The sequence below is a fragment of the Orbicella faveolata genome, unplaced genomic scaffold (assembly GCF_042242905.1).
Source record: "Orbicella faveolata isolate gen_17 unplaced genomic scaffold, um_ofav_v1 contig_2, whole genome shotgun sequence".
Classification (NCBI taxonomy): domain Eukaryota; kingdom Metazoa; phylum Cnidaria; class Anthozoa; order Scleractinia; family Merulinidae; genus Orbicella; species Orbicella faveolata.
Window position 1 is genome coordinate 30917643 of NW_028301547.1, and position 22399 is coordinate 30940041.

At 40.1% G+C, this 22399-nt stretch overlaps 1 protein-coding gene across 1 annotated transcript in view; it reads left to right on the forward strand.

Annotated features, from left to right (window-relative positions):
- Positions 1–22399, forward strand: part of LOC110051531 (dynein beta chain, ciliary-like) — a 43251-nt gene that overhangs the window by 1183 nt on the left and 19669 nt on the right. The window contains exons 2-37 of the mRNA XM_089288639.1: positions 284–477; positions 1271–1460; positions 1592–1691; positions 2175–2386; positions 3192–3425; positions 3673–3840; positions 4077–4193; positions 4343–4611; positions 5960–6028; positions 6298–6424; positions 6829–7093; positions 7299–7468; positions 7557–7631; positions 8218–8550; positions 9052–9306; positions 9978–10147; positions 10471–10693; positions 11365–11481; positions 11575–11661; positions 11882–12283; positions 12734–12979; positions 13418–13642; positions 13865–13956; positions 14222–14348; positions 14940–15092; positions 15705–15938; positions 16799–17091; positions 17377–17533; positions 17613–17875; positions 18001–18139; positions 18621–18869; positions 19322–19571; positions 20137–20264; positions 20676–21107; positions 21457–21630; positions 21983–22291. Coding sequence (XP_089144765.1) covers positions 284–477; positions 1271–1460; positions 1592–1691; positions 2175–2386; positions 3192–3425; positions 3673–3840; positions 4077–4193; positions 4343–4611; positions 5960–6028; positions 6298–6424; positions 6829–7093; positions 7299–7468; positions 7557–7631; positions 8218–8550; positions 9052–9306; positions 9978–10147; positions 10471–10693; positions 11365–11481; positions 11575–11661; positions 11882–12283; positions 12734–12979; positions 13418–13642; positions 13865–13956; positions 14222–14348; positions 14940–15092; positions 15705–15938; positions 16799–17091; positions 17377–17533; positions 17613–17875; positions 18001–18139; positions 18621–18869; positions 19322–19571; positions 20137–20264; positions 20676–21107; positions 21457–21630; positions 21983–22291 — 7248 coding nt within the window. The remainder of the gene's footprint in view (positions 1–283; positions 478–1270; positions 1461–1591; positions 1692–2174; positions 2387–3191; positions 3426–3672; positions 3841–4076; positions 4194–4342; positions 4612–5959; positions 6029–6297; positions 6425–6828; positions 7094–7298; positions 7469–7556; positions 7632–8217; positions 8551–9051; positions 9307–9977; positions 10148–10470; positions 10694–11364; positions 11482–11574; positions 11662–11881; positions 12284–12733; positions 12980–13417; positions 13643–13864; positions 13957–14221; positions 14349–14939; positions 15093–15704; positions 15939–16798; positions 17092–17376; positions 17534–17612; positions 17876–18000; positions 18140–18620; positions 18870–19321; positions 19572–20136; positions 20265–20675; positions 21108–21456; positions 21631–21982; positions 22292–22399) is intronic.

Here is a 22399-nt window from a genome sequence, read left to right on the forward strand (position 1 = left end):
TAGCAAAATCACAAAGGTTGAGAGAAATGTACTGCCTTCTGTCACCTTTAAAATAACTGAAAGAGCTCAATAAAATTTTCAGCTCAAAAGTTTTGAGCTCATCAAGATTCAAGTAACACCTTTATTGAATTATTTAATCTCTGGAGATTAAGGCTCAGGCAGGGATTAACAAGTTGTTGACTTTTAACAATCTGCATTCAGCATATCATGTATGAAGGTGCAGTTGCACGGCACAACAAGTGATGGTTCTAATGCTCATATTTTTCTTTTTTTTTTGTTTTAGATCTTAGTCCCTTTGTTATCAAATTCTCGTAACCATGAACAGTGGCCTGCAGTTGTGTCACAAGATGTGCTGCGTCATGTTCATCAACTTAAAAGTAATGTGTTTGTCATTGCTGGGCAAGTCAAGGGGAAGACATTACTACCACTTCCAGTTGGATCAGAGCAGGTCTCAGATGCGGTGGAAGCTGAAGAAAAGTAAGTCATTTATTGACATAATTTATCAAAATAATAATTTTGGTAAGTTTACTGGTGGGAAATTAAAGGCAGTGAGCCGTGAAAATCCCTGTCCAATAGCCCAGGGCTAATGTATATTCCAGTCTGGTTAGTGCATTCTGTCTGTCATTTTCTCGATCATGGTTGAAAGATGTAAATAACTTACAGGTGGCTTTCAACACACGCCCTTGAAAATATGAAAGAAAAATTTGTGTCCTCAGCAGGATCATTGTTTCTAAGGCTTTCCTTGCTCAAGTAGTTCTATTCTACTTGTTATGTAACCCTGATTGTCTGGAAGGAGCCATGAAACACACGTGTCTCTTGGATTGGCCACGTTCTATCTACTGACACATCAATAAGTTGCCACGTATCCAGCATGGTTGCCCCGATGGTGTAGTGGATGTCACACCCAACTAGTATTGCGTGGAGACGTGGTTTCGCATCCTGCTTGGGACAGAAATTTTTCTTCCATTTTGGAGACGTGTGTCGAAAGCCGCCTGTAAGTTATTTACATCTTTCTATCATAGTGATTGTTTCTAAGGCTTTCCTGGCTTAAACACTGTCTATTCTACTTTCTCGATGAGCAAGTGAAGTTCCTGGGGAAAATTGTAGAGGAAACTCAAACTACAGAAACTGCTTCTTCTTCTCATGAAAAGACAAGGACATCTTAATTTTCAGGAACAATATGTATGTACCCAGACAAGTTACTGAAATGGCTAAGAGTCTTTAATGTTAAAGACCATTATGGTAATTGTGTTTGCTTTTTTTTTTTAAGGGGTGAACCATTTGACCGTGGCTTAGTTCATTCCATTGAATCAGTTATTATTGAATGGACACATCAAATACAGAGTGTTCTCAAAAGAAATTCAGCACAGCCTCTCCTTGAAGGACACAATCCTGGACCACTGGTAGAACTGGACTTCTGGAAAGCTCGTGCCGCAAACCTGGAGTGCATCTTTGAACAGGTTAGTTACGATAACATCAGCTATGAAAATTATAGCACATCTGTAAATAAGTATTTATTTATGCACAATTGTAGTTTCCAAGTTTTCAATATTAAATAACAGTGTACAATGATTGTTTTAATACAACACAGCTCCATGATGTAAGAGTAAGAAGAATGGCTGAGTTGTTGGAGAAGACACAGAGTAGCTATTTCCCAGCATTCAAGAAAATTTTCAAGGATGTTGTAGCTGGTAAGTTCTTTCTGGCATTCTGACCACAAGAGGTTGTCTCAGTCCTCTTTCTGGACCCCCTTCTGGACCCCTATCTGAAGCCCCTTCTAGATCCCCTTCTGGAACCTTATTTGGACCTCTTTCTGAACCCCTTATAATCCTCCCAGAAAATATTGGGTCCCTCATTTAGATAATTAAACAATTAAATTTACTTAACCAGTGAAGAAAGATGTGAGGCATTAGTTAATTCATGCAGCTGTGTGTTAGACAGGTAAGATGGCAACTTCAAGCAAGAGAATGCTGTTGTTTAGCAGAAAGATCGAGAATTGTAAAGTTAAATTGAAGTCACAGCAATCATTAAACGTATATGCAATTCACTCATTGTTATATACATAAGTTAATAACACTGGCAAAGATTCAAGGCTATTACGTCTCTAACAACTCTGAATTTATCAAGTATTGTCCTGCAATAGTCATAAAACTTTAGCTGTTATCTTCCCATAGCTCTGGAAGAAGCAAGGGACATAAATATCCACCTGAAGCCTTTACGTCGCCTGCTGGACGACATGGAACAGTTTGATTTCTCCGAGCTGGAGAAGATCATTCCTGCCATTCTGCACACAGTTGGTCTTATCTGGGCCAATTCCAAGTATTACTGCCGAGCTCCAAGGATGATTGTTCTTTTACAGGAACTCTGTAACATGCTGATTGAAATGGTGAGCTCACAGTGAACATCACACTTGCGTGTAACTGCAGTATATTCATTGCAAGAAGAAAGGGGATTTTTCAATGCTCAGCCTTAAGAAATTTTCTAAACTATTAAGTACAAATTTCTGTTGTATAGTAGACCTTGTTCTTTGTCAGTACTTTAAATTTACATGCCTCCAGGGGGACTAACCATTTTAAAGACTGCTATGTCCTGCGCTACTAGGTTGGAGCTGTTTTCAGCTGAATCAGTAATCAGTATTATAAATTTGAAGAGTATAATGGCTCAGTAAAAAAAAATGTTCAAGTGAAGATTTTAACAGCGGGGCATTTCAACATTAGGGAGTTTGAGAAAACCATGATGGCAACAGCAATGGGAACGTCGCTAAACAAAAGGTTTAATGACCAGAACAATGGCTGTGAACATGCGTTATAATTCTTGGTACATTTCTTTGCCGTTCTCTGCAAAACAACAACATGAAATGATCAGATTCTGCATTGTCCAGAAAATGCGAACCACAACGAGTATTTTTTTATTTTTATTTCTAATGTTTTGCCCTGTCTCAGATTCAGTTTCGTCATAGTTTTGACATTAAGAAACAAAGCAAAATGAATTTAGAGTATCGCAAGATTTCGTGGGTAAAATATAAAATCATTTTTTAATTGACGTTGTCCTCGGCGTCGCGTCCTGGTTTCTTAAACTCCCCAATGTTAATCATTGAAACTGATCCTGATTAAAACCACTGAAACATGACACATGAAAGTATTAACCGTAAAGACTCATTTATTTGTTTGACTTTCTCAATCTGCTTGTAGGCACGGACATATCTGGATCCTGGAGAAATCTTCAAATCAGAGGCAGAGGAAGCATATGAGAAAACACAGAAGGCAATTGAGATTTGCTCCTTCTTCAAAGAGACCTTTGAAGATGTCAGGAAAAATATTCAGAAATTCTTCAAGGAAGAACAACAAGTCAAGCAATGGGAGTTTGCCAATGAGCTTGTGTTTACCAGAATGGACCAGTTTATCTCAAGATTAAAAACTGTTGAGGTTGGTATGCTGAACATGTCTCTGGCTCTGGTTTTGAAAGAGGCGGCTTGACGGAGACTTGAAGTGCAATAGTTGTCAAATGTATTCACTTTCAACAAGGGCTGGTTTTGTTTTTGTAGCTGGGGAAGGGGAGATAATAGGAACCCGAAAAAGAAATGTTTCTTTCAGTGTTACTCCAGGGTATTTAGTTGTCATGTTGTACATATGAAGTGATCACTTATGTTTATTTGTTTTGTTACTAATTTAGGACCTCTTTGCCACTACTATGGAATTTTCCAAACTGGAGAAGGTAGAATTGGGTGGCATCAAGGGCAAGATGCTAAGTCATCAAGTTGTGGAGATCTTCTCTGAATTCAGTGAGATTTTTGCTGTGTTTGGTAACCGAACCTATGATGGCTTGGATGCAACCAACAGGGTATGTAGTGTAAGACATGGACACATGTTAAGTGAGTTATCGTCACTGTGCCTTCAGAGTTGCTGGAGGTCTATAGCTTCTCACTTGATAGTGTCTTGATTTTGTTTAAAGAAGGAATATGAAAGTTATAGATTTTTCTAAGTATTTGCAGAGATTGTAGAGTAGACTTAATTTAATAATCTGATAATTATTTTGCATTATTTCTGATCTTGGCTTCCAATTTGCTGTATTTGTAGGAATTTGTTGAAGACTACAACCAGTTTAGGGAAAGAATAGCTGATCTGGACAGGAGACTTGCATCAATTGTGTGCCAAGGGTTTGATGATTGTCCAAGCACAGAAGCTGCATTGAAAGTAGGATTGCAATTGAACTGAATGAATATTAAAATATCATTTATAAAACTGAAAAACGTTGTTGTGTTTTTAAAGATAATTGTTGCATTTGTGTTATCAAGACCGTTTGGAAAACTGTTAAACTAAATAATTCTTTTGAATCCTCTTAGCTTCTCGACTGTTTTGGTTCTCTGTTGGACCGACCACTGATTCACGCAGACTTTGAATACAAGTATCCCATCCTACTAAAGATGTATGAGGAAGAACTGGATGAAGCTAAGATGATCTTTGACGGTCAAATGCAAGTGGCAGGTGATGAAGGAACACCACCAATCAACAAGAACATGCCTCATGTTGCAGGGGCTCTGAAATGGTCACAAGAACTCAGGGACAGGATCACTAAGCCTATGCAAGCACTCAAACTTTCAGTCAACCATGGGTAGGTGGAACCATGAAATTCAACTGCAGTGACAAGTCTAAGTTAACTTCTATTAGCTTATCATTATGACAATCTTTGATTTTTCACAACATTTTTACCTAACCATGGAAAGGTTGTGAGAAAAGAGCATTAACTTTTGCATCTCTTCCACTGCATGCCTTCTTTCCTGTTTATTCTCACCTGGCTTTTGGGACTCTTCTGTTGGGACACCAAAGTGATTGTTCTCCAAACTAAATTGTTGGTTCCCACTATTACTTGTGAAAATACTAACCTCTGTTTTCTTCAAACCATCAGCAGTTGTTACTTTTGGATGTTGATTTAGGATCTTCGCTATCGTGTGTCCTCTGATTCCACTCAGTGCTGAAATGATCACTTCTGTTGAACTTTGATATGTTTGCTAAACTTCACCTCTTGTGTCAGCATCTACAGTTTTCTGTTTTCTCTCTGTCAATTTTCTTTCTTTTATTCTCTTACTTGCTCATCTGTCTTCCAAGGCCGGACAGTGTTTTTCCAATTATTCATGCTTTGGAAAGGTAGGAAAACTCTTTAACAAGGCTTTCTTGCTTCTTCTCTTTAATGGTTCATACTGAGAACTTATTGTCTTCCACTTTGCTCTGCCTGTGTTTACTGTTAATGTTTTACAATTTGTATATAATGTGCTCTCTTGCACGGGAACGTGCCTCTAGCAGGAAATCAAACACTTGCCAATTGTGTAAACCCCACCTTATACATCTCAGTTTCTGATTTTTCTTGATCACTTGCAACTTAATTACACCTTGATCTTTGATCATGCTGTTTCAGTATCACTTACTATTGCTCAGGGAGATTCTTTTAGTCATACAATATTGCACTGTGATTTCTGTCTTTCTCCTTTGTATGGTGAGTTACATTGTCATACAGTTGTATCTCGCTTCTTCCTTTGATGCCACATTTCCAAGCATTTCCATTGTTTATAATTGATGTTTTCTATTGGTTTCTGTGGCTGTGTGCAGAGAAACCACTTAAGGACTTTTTGTGCACTGAAACATTATTTCAGGCTTTTAATATGTGTAGGTGAATTTCTTGTCCCATACTGAAATTGAAGTGGGTTCCTCTTGTTTTCATTACCTTCTTTCTTTGCTTTGATTGAGCACTTGCTTGAAAACTGAAGGCGTGATGTTATTATTTAAGTCTGGTTTCAGTTTCTTTTTGTAGTGTTTTTTTTGGATGATGGTAATGAATTTGAGACAATGAATGATAAAGAGCAAATTGTGTTTTGAAAAGTTTCCTTGATCAGTAGACATAAGTTCGTAAGAAGTTTTTTCAGCTACATTTCAATGTAGATGTAATCAACTTGTTGATTTTCCAGCACTCTTGAAACTGCTGAGGCCATGATGATCTTCAATAAATTTGATGAGATGTCCAAGCTCTTGAACACGTAAGTTGATCTAGTTCTTGAAATCATGTAAGATTTGTACAGCACTGTAAACAGTATCACATGAAAGTACTTCTCAATAGCTTTCATTTGAATGGTCACACACTTAGGTTTTATCCACAGATGTAAAGGTTAGAACCACCTCGTAGAGCGTAATAGTGCCACATGAAAATACTGACAGATATCTTTCATTTGGATAGTCATACCTGTTGCTTGCAAGAATTTTATCCAAGAATTAAAAGTTTGTATTTAGATTTGGTTTATTCTTGCAGCTATGAAGAGAAAGTGTATGTTGATTGGACCAAAGATGTTGGTTCCATCTCACAAGAAAATCTGGACAAGCCTCTCATTATTAGAGACACAAACACAAAGCTGATCAAAGTGAATTTTGATCCACAGGTTTGTTCTCTGCGTTTGTTAAATATTTCTTCTCAAATCAGAAGAAATTGAGATATTTATTGATTAAAAGTTGCTCAAACAAGTGGTAGGTTGAAAGTGAAAAATTCACAATATTTAGAGAGGAACAGGTCCCCTATTCTGTTCGAATTGGAATCTGGAGGTATTGGTTTTTTGGAGGGAGGAAAACTGGAGAACCCGAAGAAAAACCCCCGGAGTAATGCGAGAACTAACAACAAACTCAACTGACCCGTATATGACACCGGGCCGGAATCAAACCCGGGCCTCATTGGTGGGGGCGAGCGGTATCCCAGCAGGGAACATCCCAGCTCCTCTGAAGCCATAGCTTAGCAATGACAGTATTTATAGTGTGCAATAAATGACGGAAAATTTCTGTCCTGTTTTAGTTGATTGCTGTGCTGCGTGAGGTTAAGTACTTAGAAAATGCACAGAACGAAACCCTGGAGAACATTCCTGAAAGCGCTACTGGCATCTACGCCAGGAATGAGACTTTCCACAAGTTCTTGTCAAATCTGGACTTGACTGTTGCTTGGTACAACAAAGTTAGAGAGACACTTCTTGACGTGGAATTTCCTCTCGTCGAAGGACAGTTACAAGAAATAGATGGCCAACTACAGCAGGCAGAGACGACTTTGAATTGGAACAGCGAAGGTTTGTGTGAAAATTTCATTTTGGTTCCTTCTATACTAAGGAGCAAAACATGCCCTGAAGATTGAAGAAAAAACTTAAAGGCTGTCTTTCTAAGTACTGCAATCAGGCTCCTGTGTACTGAAAGGCTTTTTTACAGGGAAGGATTATGGTGAGTTATGAATAATAAAGGCTGTTATTTAGGGCAAATTTGTTTTCTGATCTCCAGGCGCTTGGGAGTACATCGAGAAGACGAGAGATATGGTACACGATCTGGAAAAACGCGTCCAAGCGGCCAAGAACAATGTTGAAAGCATGAGTCAGTTGATGACGAAATGGTGTGAAGCTCCACTGTACGAAAGAAAGGAAGGCAAGAAGGAAGGCCTGCTGAACTTGGAGGTGAATAAACATCAGCATCTAGTTTAAAATGGTTGAAAGATTGTCGAATTTGTTGTCAGTGTAATAAGCTAGAATTTCTCGTTAACAGGACAGTGAAACAAACCTTAACAAGCGCTACACTTTGATCCAGCAAGCAGGAGATAAAATCCACGAGCTCATGCAGGTATTTCGCTTCTTACAGTATCAGTATTGCCGGTGTAAAACAGACAGGTGATGCAAGGATTCTTGAATCACTGACTAGGAGATATTTTAATGATGGACAGTGAAATTCTCACAATGGATATTAAAAGAAATTTGTGGCAGTCATTAAAGAGAGTTGATATTTGAAGATGTAGACTCAAAGGGTGAAAAGCAAGGTCTAAAGCCTGTGAAGGTAAAGTTGATAGTCGTGTGGTTTCTGGAAGCTATATCTTACTTTGTACTGCGAAGAAGCCTTGGTAAAATGAAACTGTGTTGAGCTACAAGGATTCAGAGATGGTTTGTCAGCGTTTTCACTTTTACACTTGTCAGTGCCAAAAACATTATTGGTTTTCAAAGAGTTTTTTTGCGCTTAAAAAAGAAGAAAAAGCTCCGAATAGTCGTAACATTTTCAGCTCTCTTGAAGAGTTCCAGAATTATATATACAATCATATAGTATACTGTAAATGTTGTTGTCAGTAAAAGATGTCGACATTTGATTTGGTTTCCACAATGCCATCCCCAGCAGGTAATTAATTCGTTTAACCCTTACATGGCATTTTATCTTTCAGAATAACTTGGAGCTTTTTAAAGCCGAGGCGTCGTCCGAAATCTGGCGAGCTTATGTAGACTATCTGGATGATATGGTCCTCGATGGCTTCTTTAACTGCATTCATTGTTCACTCAACTATCTCTTGGAGAACACAGACACTAAACACAACACTACTGGCCTGTTTGAGGCTAAGCTTGAGCTGCAACAACCTGAAATGGTGTTTATACCGTCGCTGGATTTCGGCGTGTCTGACGGGTTTTATGAACTTGTGGAAAGAATTGTTAACGATGTGTACAAGATGGCTTCACTGGTCAAGAGGTTGGCTGAACATAATGGATCTGAACATTACCAGGTGAAGATATTAATTAAATATAAGACAGGCAGCTGAACTTTTCTAGTGGTAATCTAGCTTATGAAGAGCTTACTGTTTATCGTAAAGACGAAGCAAACAAACAAACAAAGTAACAAAAGAAGTCTAAACTTCTTATTTCCATCCAAACGCTGTGGGATAAATTTGGTCATGATTGTAACAATGTTTCAATTTTTAGCGCGCTTTCGAAAGGCCATAAACGACTTAGGTCGATGGTCACCTGGTAGTTGAAAGATTTTACAGCACAGAACTCGGCAAATGGTACAAACCCACTAGAAAGTAAGGCCTGAATGAATAAGGTGGCGGAATGGAATTGGATTACAAGTGGCTTTAATTTGACGATTCTACACCACAAATTTTGTTAAAGTACGGTATTGATTCCTTTGAGACAAAAAGGAACATTGCTGATGTAATTACAGTTTGCACCAAACTATGAACGTAAAAAACACTTGACGTAATTGAGTCCTGATTTCTGTTTCGCAGAACGATGTAGAAGACATGCTTGATTTATCGGAGATGCGTCAAGACATGATGGATCGTGTAACAGGCATCATGAACAAAGCCAATGAATACCGCAGTTCTTTCGATGCATACGCTTACTTGTGGCTAGATGACAGGAATGAGTTTATGAGACAGTTCCTCTTGTACAACCACGTACTAACAGCTGAGGAGATTGAAGCTCACGCTGAAGAAGGAGTTCCAGAGAATCCTCCTACTCTGGCTCAGTTTAAGGAACAGGTAAGACAATTGTTTGGGATGAATATCAAGAGCGAAAAAATTTAAACTTCAACTTTTTTATTGTTGCGCGCTATTTACAGAGTTAATTTACATCAGTATTATAAAAGAGATATAAAAAGAGAAATATATGTTTCATATGGCTATGGAAAGACTAAACAAATATGCGCGTGGTAACCAGGCTAGCCATGTCTTTCGGGATGGTTACAACCATGTTAAGCTAAATGTGGTAGAACAAAAGTTCATTACAGAGGGAGCGACATAAAAGAGTTTTGTTTTGTATAGATAAGAATTTTCTACTATCGTACGTTTTATGTGGCTTTGTTGGAAGCAAGGCATGGCCACTTTAACTGTAAAACTGACTATTTCTAAAAAAAAAAAAGGTGTTTTTTTTCATCACAAGTGAAAAGGTTTTCGCTTTAAATTCTGAATGTGCTTTGAATTTGACAATGTAAAGCGCGCGTACAGTGTACCAAGCGAATTGACAACGATGATATAGCCAAACAAATTCAAAGATTTCTGACGTTTATTCAGTCAATTAATCTCCACATAGTTTCCCTTGTAGTTCTTTAAGATACCCGAATGAATGGTGTTAAAATTAAAGTTCACTGAATAACACGCAGGCTTTTCTTACTCAAGTTTTACTGAAACAAGAATTTTTTTATTTTTCCTAGATCGACACCTATGAAAAGCTGTATTCTGAAGTGGATGAGGTGGAGGGAACAAAGATCTTTGATACATGGTTCCGTGTGGATGCCAGACCCTTCAAACAAGCGTTACTGAATATCATCAAACGATGGAGCTATATGTTCAAACAACATCTTATTGATCATGTCACAAACAGGTATCACTTTTGTCTGTCTCTGATTAGTTAGAATAATGGCCGACTAGACATTTTGACTCTGATTAAAAGTTGTTAGTGCAAAGAAAACAAGGAATACATTTCTGGTCATGTCAGTCTGTTCTATCCCCTGTTGGAATCCACAACTCTTTAGTTGTAGAAAACAGAATTGAGACGTGTTTGCTGCTAGTGAATTCGTTTTAAGAAACTATGGAATCTGGAGAGTTATTCCACTACATCTTGACGTGACAAAATGAACTGGAAACGCCATACATTTCTAGTTAAAATTACAATCTTATAACTCAATAACGTTTGTTTTTCTTCAGCCTGAACGACTTGGCAGAATTCATTAAAGTAGCAGATGTTGGTTTGACACAGCCTGTAGAGGAAGGAGATTACAACGGCTTAGTGGCTGTCATGGGACACCTCATGGCTGTCAAGGACAGACAGACAGTGACTGATGAAATGTTTGAGCCACTTAAACAGACTATTGAACTTCTCAAGACATACGGACAAGAAATGCCAGAGGAAGTACACACACAGCTTCAGGTAAAGTCAATTGTTGCTGCTACAAAGAGAGTTATTTTTTTATGAATCGTTCTATAACTATAGACCAAAGGCGTAAAATTTTCGTTTGCCACTGAAAGGCATTATAGGGGTTGCACCTAACGGATAAAAGTCGAGCTTTCTGTAACTCCCCGTTCACGCTACGCCCGGAGAAATTTGAAAGCGTAGCTTTATTTCTACAGTTAGGCCTACCGTCCACACTAATCCGTCACGAAAAAGGAGTTTTTCGAGAACTCTCTTCAAACCGGAGGAATTTGAGAAACGCCGGCTTTACGTGTTAATGTGGACGGAAAACATTTTGAAAACGGAGCTACTATATTCGAAAACTGTGATGTCACGATAATCGTGTAATTTCCCTGCCCGAGTTTTTCTCAAACACAAATCCAAAATGACTGGTAATTGTTGCGTTTTTGAATTTCACCGGCGTAGTGTAGACGGAAAACGTTTGATGCGTTTCTAGAGTTCCTCCAGCCTAGTGTGGACGGGGCGTTAAGAGTGTTTGATACACTTTTCTGCTCACAACAGCGTCCTTTTCAGGGCGATTTGAAGGCAGTAAAAGTGCAGTTTTCAAACAAAAAGCTAGTATTGATCAATAACTTCTGGGCAAATGAGCGAGCGAATCTGAACTCCCCTGTGAACTTGTTTATACACAGGAACTTCCAGAACAGTGGAACAACACCAAGAAGATTGCTGTGACAGTGAAGCAACAGGTGGCTCCTCTCCAGGCCTCTGAAGTCGCCATCATCAGACGAAAATGTGGACAGTTCGATGTAAGTTTGAAAGTCTGCTACCTCTTAGTATCACAACGTAACGCTTTTGAAGTTGTTTTCATCTATTTTGTTTTCTGATTTTGTTTTTTACAGATCAAACAGCACGAATTCAGAGAGGACTTCCGCAAGACAGCTCCATTCCAATTCGATTCCACGAATTATTACGATCGCTTAGACAGGGTCAGTGCTATATTTCTCACGTTGTTTTTTGCGTTAGCCTTTGCAATGGTTGGTACCTTTTCAAAAGGTCGTGAATCTTTGTGCGAAGAATTTCTAAGCCTACAAGGCGGGAAAATACCTTGTAAATATTTGTGATCTTAGAGTAGACTATGGAGCGCCTAATACACTTGATAGAGCGATCAGGTCATCAATTTACCAGATATTGTTTTTGTGTTCACAGGCCAACTTCCAGATCTGTGCCATGGAGGAAGAAATGAACGCGCTTTCCGAGTCCGCCGGCTTATTTGAGGTGAACTTCCCTGATTACAAACAGCTTCGTGCATGCCGCCGTGAAGTGTCCCTTCTCAAACAGCTCTGGGACATGATTGAAGTTGTTTTAAGCAGCATTGACGAGTGGAAGTACACACTGTGGGCCGACATCAACGTAGAGAACATGGAAATGGAGTGTAAGAGGTTTGTGAAGGAGATCCGGGGACTTGACAAAGAGATGCGTGCATGGGACGCGTTCACTGGACTGGACTCTACTGTCAAGAACATGGTGACGTCATTAAGGGCTGTGGGAGAGTTGCAGAATCCGGCTATCAGGGACCGCCATTGGCAACAGCTTATGCAGGCCACTAAAGTGAGTTGCATTTCCATTCCAGTTTCAATTCCATTTCAATTCCGAGGTAGTGTTTTGTGCACAAACGTTGCCACCATTTGACAGGTCAGATTATTTGTTATTTAGGCCGGTATAGTGAAAAACTGTGACCGAGGTCTTGAAAATGCTGCCCGAGGCCGCAGACCTGAGGCAGAATTTTCAAAGTCCGAGGTCGCAGTCGACTGTGGTCAGCGATAGGAAAATCCGGACTGCGCTAAGAACCAATCAGATTGCAGGATTCGTTGCCGTGCCCTCTTAGACAAAAATTAAAAGGTTGATATTACACTTGACTTATTTGTAAATTGCACGTTATGTTGCGTGACTTTCTTGGACGTGAAACCAAAATCAAATCTATTAGTCACACATAGTTTTGGAAAACACGAGAAAACATCTCAAAAGTTGAAAGCCCTTGACTATGCTGTTCCCTTTCAGGTGAAATTTGTGATGAATGACGATACAAACTTAGCTGATCTGCTGGCCCTCAACCTGCACAACTTTGAAGACGAAGTCCGTGGAATCGTGGACAAGGCCACAAAAGAACTGGGAATGGAGAAAGTGCTGAAGGAATTGGATGTCACTTGGTCGCAGATGGAGTTTGAATATGAAAGCCACTTAAGAACCGGTATCCCATTACTCAAATCAAGCGAGGAATTGATTGAAACTCTTGAGGATAACCAGGTAACAATAATCTACAGTGATTTTTGCAATAACATTTTTCCTTTAAAAAGTATTAAAAAACGTTCTCTGGTTAAAAAGATTAAAACATAAGCTTTCGGCTATCAGTCTATAGCATTTAACATAATGCCTATAACAATTTTCCTGTTTAGTATGTCACTTCCGATTGTCTTTTAAACATCTGCAGTAAAAATTCATCGTTCCTTTGATTCTGGACAAACAGGTCGCCCTTTTGTTGGTTTTCCAATTAATTGATATTTGAAGCTCAAACTGCCTCAAAGCAACCACGTGCCAACAAGTTACACGTGCGCTGGTAACTCCTTTCATTGGCTGATAAGTTTTCTAAACCGGCAAAAAGATGACGAAAAGTGTCTGCTTTTCTCCATCTGTTTCGAGTATTTGATGGATTAATTAAGTGAATGAATATTTCTTTTTTCCTAGGTGCAACTTCAAAATCTAATCACATCCAAGTACATCGGGCATTTCTTGGAAGAAGTCTCTTTGTGGCAGAAGAAGCTGTCTGTGTCAGACTCTGTGATCTCCATTTGGTTTGAGGTGCAAAGAACATGGTCTCATTTGGAGAGTATCTTCATTGGCTCTGAAGATATTCGTAACCAGTTACCTGAGGACTCCAAGCGATTCGACGGAATTGATGTTGACTTTAAGGTGAGCGCAAAGGAGTGACATTTTAACCGTTTATTGATTATAAATAAAAGAGATATTTTAAGTGCTGCTTCTTTTTTTGTCAAGTAAAATTGATTTTGGCAAAATTGCAATGGGCTGAAACCGTTTACCATTGCAGTTATAAACTCAAGTGCAAAATTTAGTGTTCTTTAAACAGGATAAAGACTGCCGTACAATTACAATTTGCCCGTACTATTTTTATAGGAACTGATGAAAGAGGCCGCGGAAATCCCGAACGTGGTCAATTGCTGCAACAGAGAAGGACTGTATGAGAAGCTGGAAAACTTGCAAGAAAGGTGCGTGATGATTGTTTCACTCAAATGATCCCAAAGGTGAAAAATAATGTAAGGTACCAATCAAAAATCTAAGCAGAAATCAGTAACTTGTGAAAAAAGCAGGGAAACTCGAGTGAGGGAATTCATGATTGATTCGGCTTAGCCCAAAAAATAAAGCATCATTGCTCTGTTTGCCGCGCCAGAAAACGCTGTGTAAATTTTCTTTTCCCATCTCAGCGCCCAGCAAAAGCAATGCAATACGTAATAACATTGTTTTTTCTTGTAGGTTGTCACTTTGTGAGAAGGCCTTGGCCGAGTATCTGGAAACCAAACGTCTTGCTTTCCCGCGCTTTTATTTCGTGTCGTCTGCAGACTTGCTGGATATTCTCTCTAAAGGCAACCAGCCTATTGAGGTAAACTTTTAGAGCCTAAAAGTTTTTTTCCCCTCTCGTACCAGCAGTCGTAACGAAAGTTTAGGGCTAAAAAAGTTCAAACATGAATGAACTTTTCTTTTGGGTACTTTGGCAACCAGCCTATTGAGGTAAACTTTTAGAGCCTAAAAGTTTTTTTCCCCTCTCGTACCAGCAGTCGTAACGAAAGTTTAGGGCTAAAAAAGTTCAAACATGAATGAACTTTTCTTTTGGGTACTTTGGCAACCAGCCTATTGAGGTAAACTTTTAGAGCCTAAAAGTTTTTTTTCCCCTCTCGTACCAGCAGTCGTAACGAAAGGTTAGGGCTAAAAAAGTTCAAACATGAATGAACTTTTCTTTTGGGTGCTTTGTTCTGCAAACCATCCAATGAGATAACCAAAAAGTTGTAGTGATGGACCCTTTACAGTTCCAAATTTCGACATGTCACGCAAATTAGTGAAGACGAAAGCAGCTATCATCGACTACTAAGTATTTTCACAATGTATGACAAAATTCTTACAATTTACATTGATACAATTGCAAAGTACTAAGTTAGGAGAATTTTAACTTTTATTTTGTTGTTGTGTTTAATAGGTTAGTCGTCACTTGTCCAAGTTGTTTGACAACATGGCAAAACTGAAGTTTGTAGATGATGCTGATGGTAACCCCACTAAGGAAGCTGTTGGGATGTACAGTAAAGAAGGGGAATATGTGGACTTCAACAAGCCTTGCGACTGTTCAGGACAGGTGAAAAAAAATATTTGGGTTTATTTCTCTAGATGTTTTGAGTGTGAGATTCTGTTTTCACTTCAGAATGGTTGAATAAACAACTTGGTACACGTATTGTTTTGAGTTTTGAGCACAACTGTTTTGCCTATAAAATCAAAAGTCAATGGAAAATTGCTATATTTGCGTGCGTTCGCACAACAATGATTCTTTAAGACTCCGTCCACGCTGCGCCGGAGAAATTTGAACACGCAGCTTTTGGCCTACCGTCCACACTAATCCGTCAGGAAAACGGAGCTTTTCGAAAACGCTCTTGAAACCAAATGCTGGCTTTGCGTTTTCGTGTGGACGGAAAACATTTTGAAAAGGAAGCTTTTCTAAAACGATGGCGTTACGATAATAATGTGATTTCCCTACCCGAGTTTCCTCAGACAAATCCAAAAGGACCGGCGATTGTTTCGTTTCCAAATTTCTCCGCCTTAGGGTGAACGGAAAACATTTGATTCGTCAGAGTAAAGTGCCGTTTTCAAATTTCTACTGCGTCGTGTGGACGCGGCTTAAGATGTTCATTATGTTTCAGTCTAAACAAGAGAATGTGATTGCACTGATTTGTTTATGTTTCTTCTGTTCCAGGTTGAAGTGTGGTTAAACCGTGTAATGGATGCCATGCGCGCTACAGTCAAACATGAGCTTTCAGAAGCTGTTGTATCTTATGAAGAGAAACCACGTGACCAGTGGCTGTTTGACTACCCGGCCCAGGTCGCCCTGTGTGGAACTCAAATCTGGTGGACCACAGAAGTCGTGCTAGCTTTTGGAAGACTGGAAGAGGGATACGAGAATGCGCTGAAAGACTACTACAAGAAACAGGTACTAGGCTCCGTAAAAATACTGTTTTGGTGATTTCGTGGCATGTGTATTGTATAAAGAAAATATCCAAGCGTCGGGCTTTATCACAAGAAGTAATTTTTTTCACGGTCTTACAACGTTGTAAATGAAAAGTCATATGGAGTGGAATAGGTTACACTGGATCACTCCGTTATATGTTAGTAACGAAAATTTAAAGAGAGATAAGAAAAATTGCATAACGACTCGTAATTTCGTCGGTTAACATTAGTAAGCCGTTGAAAGGTGTATAAATTATATTTGAGTTAACGTGACTGATGGTTCGCTGCTTTCCTTGTGGTGCAACAAACTCAGTGCTTGCAAACTACTTTGGATGAGACACAAACGCAATCCATTCAGAGCATGTTTCTGTTTTAAAATTAGTTGGCATTTCCCGCTCTAAGAATTTAGAAGTCATTGTGGATCAGACAATGCGATAGGCTCGATTACAGGCCGCTGTTCGGAAAAAGAGCCCGCGTTCCTCCCCCGTGGCTCCTTCTCGGGGAGGAACATAGACCGGAATCAAGAGAGCGACGGAAATCGAGCTTAGCAATGCGAGCGCTCGTGAATCAGTACCTGTTACCTGTTACCTAGCTTCTTTGTGCCTCGTGGCACATAAGGCCTCCACAGAATGCCTCCAATTTTCTCTGTTGGCTGCAGCAGCTCTGGCCTCATCCCATGTACGCCATCCCGCGCTGTTCCTCTCTCTCTCAATGAGAGAGGAGCGCTCGTGAATCAGTAGACAGTACAGTTTCTTGCCAATCCTCGTCGTCCAAGTATCTTAGTGAATTAAATATTGTGTAATTCTGGTGAGTTTAACCTCTGATTTATCCCTTTCTTCTCAGGTTGCCCAGCTTACAACATTGATCAACATGTTAATCGGCGACTTGTCTAAAGGCGATCGCCAGAAGATCATGACCATCTGTACAATCGATGTGCACGCTCGAGATGTGGTGGCCAAGTTGATCCATCAGAAAGTAGAGAACGCACTGGCTTTCCTATGGCTCAGTCAGCTCAGACATCGCTGGGATGACTCCATAGCTCACTGCTTTGCTAACATCTGTGACGCTCAGTTCAAGTATTCCTACGAGTATCTTGGAAACACGCCTCGTTTGGTGATTACGCCTTTGACTGACAGGTAAATATCGTTGATTTGCGGTCAGTTCAATAGATTCTGATTCTTAGAGAAAACGCGGTTGTTTTGGAGTGTGCGTAGGCTTCTGTGTATGTGCCTGGTTCTCTCTGGTCTTGAAAGTAAAAGCAACGGATCAGCTGTCATTCTGTCAGTAGCTGATTACTTCTTTCATTTGTTTTAACATGCTTGGCCAATTCTTGAGAAGACATCGTTATTGAAACGGGATCTTTCTCCATCTTAATGCTACAAGTAACTATAGATGTTTCTTTATATTTCCTCTTCGCTCAGGTGTTACATCACTCTGACCCAGTCCCTTCATCTAACCATGAGTGGTGCGCCTGCAGGCCCCGCTGGAACCGGAAAAACCGAAACTACCAAAGATCTGGGACGAGCTCTTGGAATCATGGTGTATGTGTTTAACTGCTCCGAACAGATGGACTACAAGGTATAGACTATAACGCAGACGTAATTTTTTGTTGTTTCAAACATCTCTTTAACCGTAAAACGCGTCTTTCCCTTTTCAGTCGATTGGTAACATTTACAAAGGACTGGCACAGACAGGTGCCTGGGGCTGTTTTGATGAGTTCAACCGCATCTCAGTAGAGGTGCTGTCCGTGGTCGCAGTTCAAGTGAAATCCATCCAGGATGCCATCAAAGATAAGAAGAAACGCTTCATCTTCCAAGGAGAGGAGATCGTGTTGGTACCGACTGTTGGTCTCTTTATCACCATGAATCCTGGATACGCCGGCAGAACTGAACTGCCTGAAAATCTCAAGGCTCTGTTCCGGTAAGTGATCCAAATCAAAATTCTCTTGAGTGGTTTTATTCGTTTTGCACACTTCCCTTTGGAAGAATTTTGGCTTTACTCTGAAGTGAAATTTTAACTTCTTGTTTGTATATTTTGTATTTCAGGCCATGTGCTATGGTGGTTCCTGACTTTGAACTGATCTGTGAAATCATGTTGGTGGCTGAAGGGTTCGTGGACGCAAGAGCTTTGGCCAGAAAGTTCATCACTCTGTACTCTCTCTGCAAAGAACTGCTCTCTAAACAGGTGAGTGCATGGCGCCGGCTGGAATCTCTCTTGTAATGAGGAACATGACTGACCTGCGAACATGAACACGACTGACTTGCGAACTCGAAAACGGTTTTTATTACTTTTTTTATCTCCATGAAATGCTTTCTGTCCAACCTTGCTGCTGAGAAAGACATTTTTTTCCATGTTCAGCGAGCCATATTTTGTACTTCAGAGCATTTGCAATAACTTTAAGGAAGGGAGATTGTTTTAGGCTTGTATTTAAAGCAATTCGAGCGCCAGTCAAGGGTAAAACCAAACCAGTAGCGAGTTGCCAAAATGCGCCTTTTTTCCGTGCTGTCTTTTTGTGACATGTTTTTACTTCGATCGCGAGGTCTAACTGGTTCAATGAGTGAGTTGTGTTTACAATGATTTGCCAAATGTGAGTTTGGTTGGGTTTCATTGCAAAATTACTCAGAGTTCTACAATGGCGAACTAATCTTCCTCTTCCCACATTTAGGATCATTATGACTGGGGTCTCCGCGCTATCAAGTCGGTTTTGGTTGTCGCTGGTTCCCTCAAGCGAAGTGACAGAGAACGCCCTGAGGATCAGGTGCTTATGCGTGCATTGCGTGACTTTAACATCCCTAAGATCGTCACGGATGACGTTCCTGTCTTCATGGGATTGATCGGTGATCTCTTCCCTGCTCTGGATGTACCAAGAAAGCGTGACATGGACTTTGAAGCTCTTGTGAAAAAGTCTGCCCTGGTAAGGTGTAAACAATTTCTATTGGCAAGTGAAAATGTGTAGAAAGGAATGAATTAGTATTAAAAGTTTGGCATATTAACACAGCGACTCAAGCTGATAAGTATTGTTGTTTTCATTCGGCTTGTGTATTTTAAAAAACGTTAACTTTACGGAGCCCAGTCACGGTATTTTGAGTTACTTTGGTCACGTACAAAATTACCTTTACATTGAGGGAAACCTGAAAATAATAGTTTACTAAGACAGAAAACCACTAAAGAAATAATAATAATCCATAAAGGAACAAGGATGGTTAGGGATGAAGAAGATTACAAACGGATTACAAACGACGAATTTGAAGAGCTTAGGATAAACTTTTTAAGATGCGCAAACCGTGACGTAGCCCCTTTAGCAATTCTTAAATTAAGTGCTAAGTTCAATATGTTAATTTTTTTCTTGTTTCTCTTTTTTTCCAGGATCTTAAACTACAAACAGAAGACAGCTTTATCCTCAAGATTGTACAGCTGGAGGAGTTGTTGGCTGTGAGGCATTCTGTGTTCGTTCTCGGTCCCGCGGGTACGGGTAAGACACAGGTTATCAAAACTCTGAACAAGACCTACCAGAACCAAAAGAGGAAGCCATTACTACATGACATCAATCCTAAAGCTGTGACGGCTGATGAACTGTTCGGATTTATTAATCCGGCGACCAGGGAATGGAAAGATGGTAAGTTGTATTTCGAATCCTCTTAGGAAAAAAAATGGCGGCTGTACATTTTACACCTACAGCTAAATACAAGAATTGCACCCTATTAAAGAGCCAACCATTCCCAAGTCAGTGCTAACTTAAGCTAACAGAAACGCTACTCAGGCTAACCGGAGTACTGTTCAAGCTTACCAAAGTGATATTTAGGCTAACTGGAGTGTTGTTTATGCTAACCAAAGTGATAACCTCAGAACATTTTAGTGTGATGCAAATCCTGTATTTAGCCGCAAATCAGTTTACCACAATACCGTGCGAGTCTTATACAGCCCATACAAGAAAAGCCTTATTTTTGCAATATATGTCCCTGTGCCAACGACATAATGTATGCTAGGTTTGAAGATTTTAGAACCTTTCTGTGCGTCTTTATGAGCGTTGTTCCAGTTTTCGTGCGCTAAGAATTATAAGTAAATGTACCAGTCGCCGTCGTTTTTCCTTGGGGGGATTGTATTCGCATAACTTTAGACCAGAAAAGGGTCATATCTTTTTGCCTATTGAAGGAGCTAGACAGTATAACTTTTTCTTCCAGGTTTGTTTTCCACCATTATGCGTGATCTGGCATCAATCAACAATGACAGTCCTAAATGGATTGTGCTTGACGGAGATATTGATCCTATGTGGATTGAGTCACTCAACACCGTGATGGATGACAACAAGGTAACCAAATGCTTTAGGGGTTTTGCACGTGTTTTGTTTCGCTTTGAAAGCTTCTTAGCCGCCCTCTGTAAAACAACGACGAGTAACCAAATTCTGGGTTTTATGTAGAATTTAAAGCATGGAAGAGAATGTTTGAAGGGAAAAGATGCTGTCTTTGTAGCTGGTAAATGGTTCTGACGCTGATGGGACAGTTGAACTGATCTAGAGAATCGCGAGATTTTTCTGTAAAATACATGCATTCATTTTCTAATTGACATGGTTTTCTTTTGAAAGCGACTGTAGTAAGTTTACTTTGGTGCCTTTTATACTGAGAAAGTATTTGGCCATCAGAGGTTAACGGAAGTTTTGGGAGAATTACTTACAAGGCTCTGACTAAATTTCAGGGATTAATGAAAATGTCTTTTTCTCTAGGTCCTCACACTGGCCAGTAATGAACGTGTTCCCCTCACTCCATCAATGAGGCTCTTGTTCGAGATCGGCCATTTGAAGACTGCCACTCCCGCTACTGTGTCCCGTGCCGGAATTCTCTTCCTCAACTACGCTGATGTTGGATGGAATCCGTATGTATCAAGTTGGATTGACACGCGCGAAGTTCAGTCCGAGAAAGCTAACTTGCAAATCCTGTTTGACAAGTACGTTCCCATCTGCCTAGACACGCTGCGCGTGCGCTTTAAGAAAATCACGCCTGTTCCCGACATCACCATGGTAACCACGCTGTGCTACCTCCTGGAGTGTCTGTTGAACCCTACCAACACTCCACCTGACTGTAACAAAGAGCTGTATGAGTTGTACTTCGTGTTCGCTGCTGTGTGGGCCTTTGGTGGAGCCATGTTTCAGGATCAGGTGTGTATTAGTGCAGCCGTGAACATGTCTCTCTAAGCTCGGGAAAATTCATCTCCTGCTCAGGAAAGACGTTTGAGATTCCATCCAAAACTCTCCATACTGGTTTCGTTACTCTATAAAGTTTTGTATGGCGTATGCTAGCTATAAACGGATTCTTTTTGGCGTGCGGAATGCTAGACAATTGCTGGATTTGTATACCCAGCTAAGCTGACACAATGAGGAATCACTGACACAAATAAAAAAAAGTCAGAAACATTTTTTTTCCTACGGCAATTTGCCAAAAACGATACTTTTCCTCTGCCAAAAACTCATCAAGCGTGTGCCTAATGTTCTCTCTTTTATCATTCAGCTTGTTGACTACCGAGTAGAATTCTCCAAGTGGTGGGTGACTGAATTTAAGACCATCAAGTTTCCCTCGGCTGGTACCGTGTTTGATTACTTCATCGACTCGGAAACCAAGAAATTTGTGCCGTGGACAGAGAAAGTTCCCAAGTTCGAGCTGGATTCTGAGATGCCATTGCAGGTTTGATGTTTAATTTTTTTTCCTTTAGGAGTTTTTTGTGAATGCGACAAGCTTAAAATGGCATGCAAACCCCCATTGTGAAGTTAATGCTTTAGAGATCTTGTTATGTTTTGGTGTTTTCAAGCGTATGTTAGGTGTTTCTTCCTTAATTATGTTGGGAAATATAGAGTCGTCACGCAAAACCAACAAAATGTCAAAACGTTTTCAACCAAAGTTTGAATCTTAAATTGAACGGTAAGGTTGGACTGTAGCGACTCTTGTCAGACTCAGAACTATTAAAGTAAACTGCCTCGAACTAAAAACTAACCGCACAAATAATTTCAAAATTGTGACCAGTCCTTCTTGTTCCCAGGCCGTGCTCGTGCACACTCAGGAAACCATTCGAGTGCGGTACTTCATGGATCTCTTGATGGAAAACCGCAGACCCATCATGCTCGTGGGCAGCGCAGGCACGGGCAAGACCGTGTTGGTTGGCGATAAGTTTGCAGCAATGGATCCAGATAACGTGATCGTGACAAACGTGCCTTTCAACTACTACACAACATCCGCTATGTTGCAATCCGTGCTGGATAAACCGCTGGAGAAGAAAGCTGGTCGAAACTATGGACCGCCTGGAACGAAAAAACTGATCTATTTTATCGACGACATGAACATGCCCATGGTACGTGCTTCTATGTGATAGAGTCTGCTTTGGATTTGTCTACTTAATTAGTCTTGTATAATTAACTATTATTATATGACCGCGCGCTGGATATGAGATGGTTGATAG